Source organism: Sceloporus occidentalis, unplaced genomic scaffold (genome assembly GCF_023333645.1).
Source record: "Sceloporus occidentalis isolate IW3139 unplaced genomic scaffold, rSceOcc1.0.p SCAF_271, whole genome shotgun sequence".
In the NCBI taxonomy this organism is placed as follows: domain Eukaryota; kingdom Metazoa; phylum Chordata; class Lepidosauria; order Squamata; family Phrynosomatidae; genus Sceloporus; species Sceloporus occidentalis.
In genome coordinates this window covers 289,315-290,000 of record NW_028317251.1, presented here as the reverse complement: position 1 = coordinate 290,000, position 686 = coordinate 289,315, and the positions used below count along the sequence as shown (strand labels likewise).

Genomic DNA, 686 nt, shown 5'->3' with positions numbered 1-686 from the left:
CATCACAGAGGATATTCTATCTTTACAGATTGTATCTATTTCTTTTCACCGAAAAATGAGACCAATGTATCGAATAATAAAAAAAAATATATATATAAAGGCAGAATTTGCCCCAAATCTAATGCTACGTTTAATCACCATAAATGTGGCAGTTTTGGGTTTTTTTGGGACAATATCCTATGTTTTTTTTTCTCTTTGAATACGTTTTAATACCTCGTTCTTTTGATCTTTTTCCAGGAACACTCAGTCGAGCCGGGGTTATCTCCGAGATGCTCCTGCAAAACACAGACTCGAGTTACCGATCAGAACGTTGCTTAAAGGGGGTTAACGTGGCGCAGACGATCCCGGTACCGGCGCATGCATTCCTCCTCTCGCCAGGTAAATCACCGGTATCTGTGCAGAGAAGCGGAATGGGAAGTTTGTGAGTGAAACGCTCCCCTGGGTACGGCCGGGCTTATTCCGATGTATGCAGGTGGAGAACATGCGTGTAAAAAACACGTGAGCTGCTCCTGAGTGGAGACTTCTCGTAGGGTAAGATGTTGAGTCTTTGCCTGCTCTCCGCATTCGCTCCCCCTCCAGAGAGCGAAGAAAGTCCGGGAGGAGGAGGGAAGCCACGCGTGTGAATGCCGTGTGTCCTGTCCTCACCTGAGCAGCAGCATGCGCGTGTCCTCCAGCTCATCCCGCAT

At 47.2% G+C, this 686-nt stretch overlaps 1 protein-coding gene across 1 annotated transcript in view; it reads right to left on the bottom strand.

Moving 5' to 3' along the window:
* Window positions 1–686, bottom strand: part of LOC149275673 (group IID secretory phospholipase A2-like) — an 8,653-nt gene extending 7,967 nt beyond the window's left edge. The window contains exon 1 of the mRNA XM_089504452.1: window positions 646–686. Coding sequence (XP_089360578.1) covers window positions 646–686 — 41 coding nt within the window. The remainder of the gene's footprint in view (window positions 1–645) is intronic.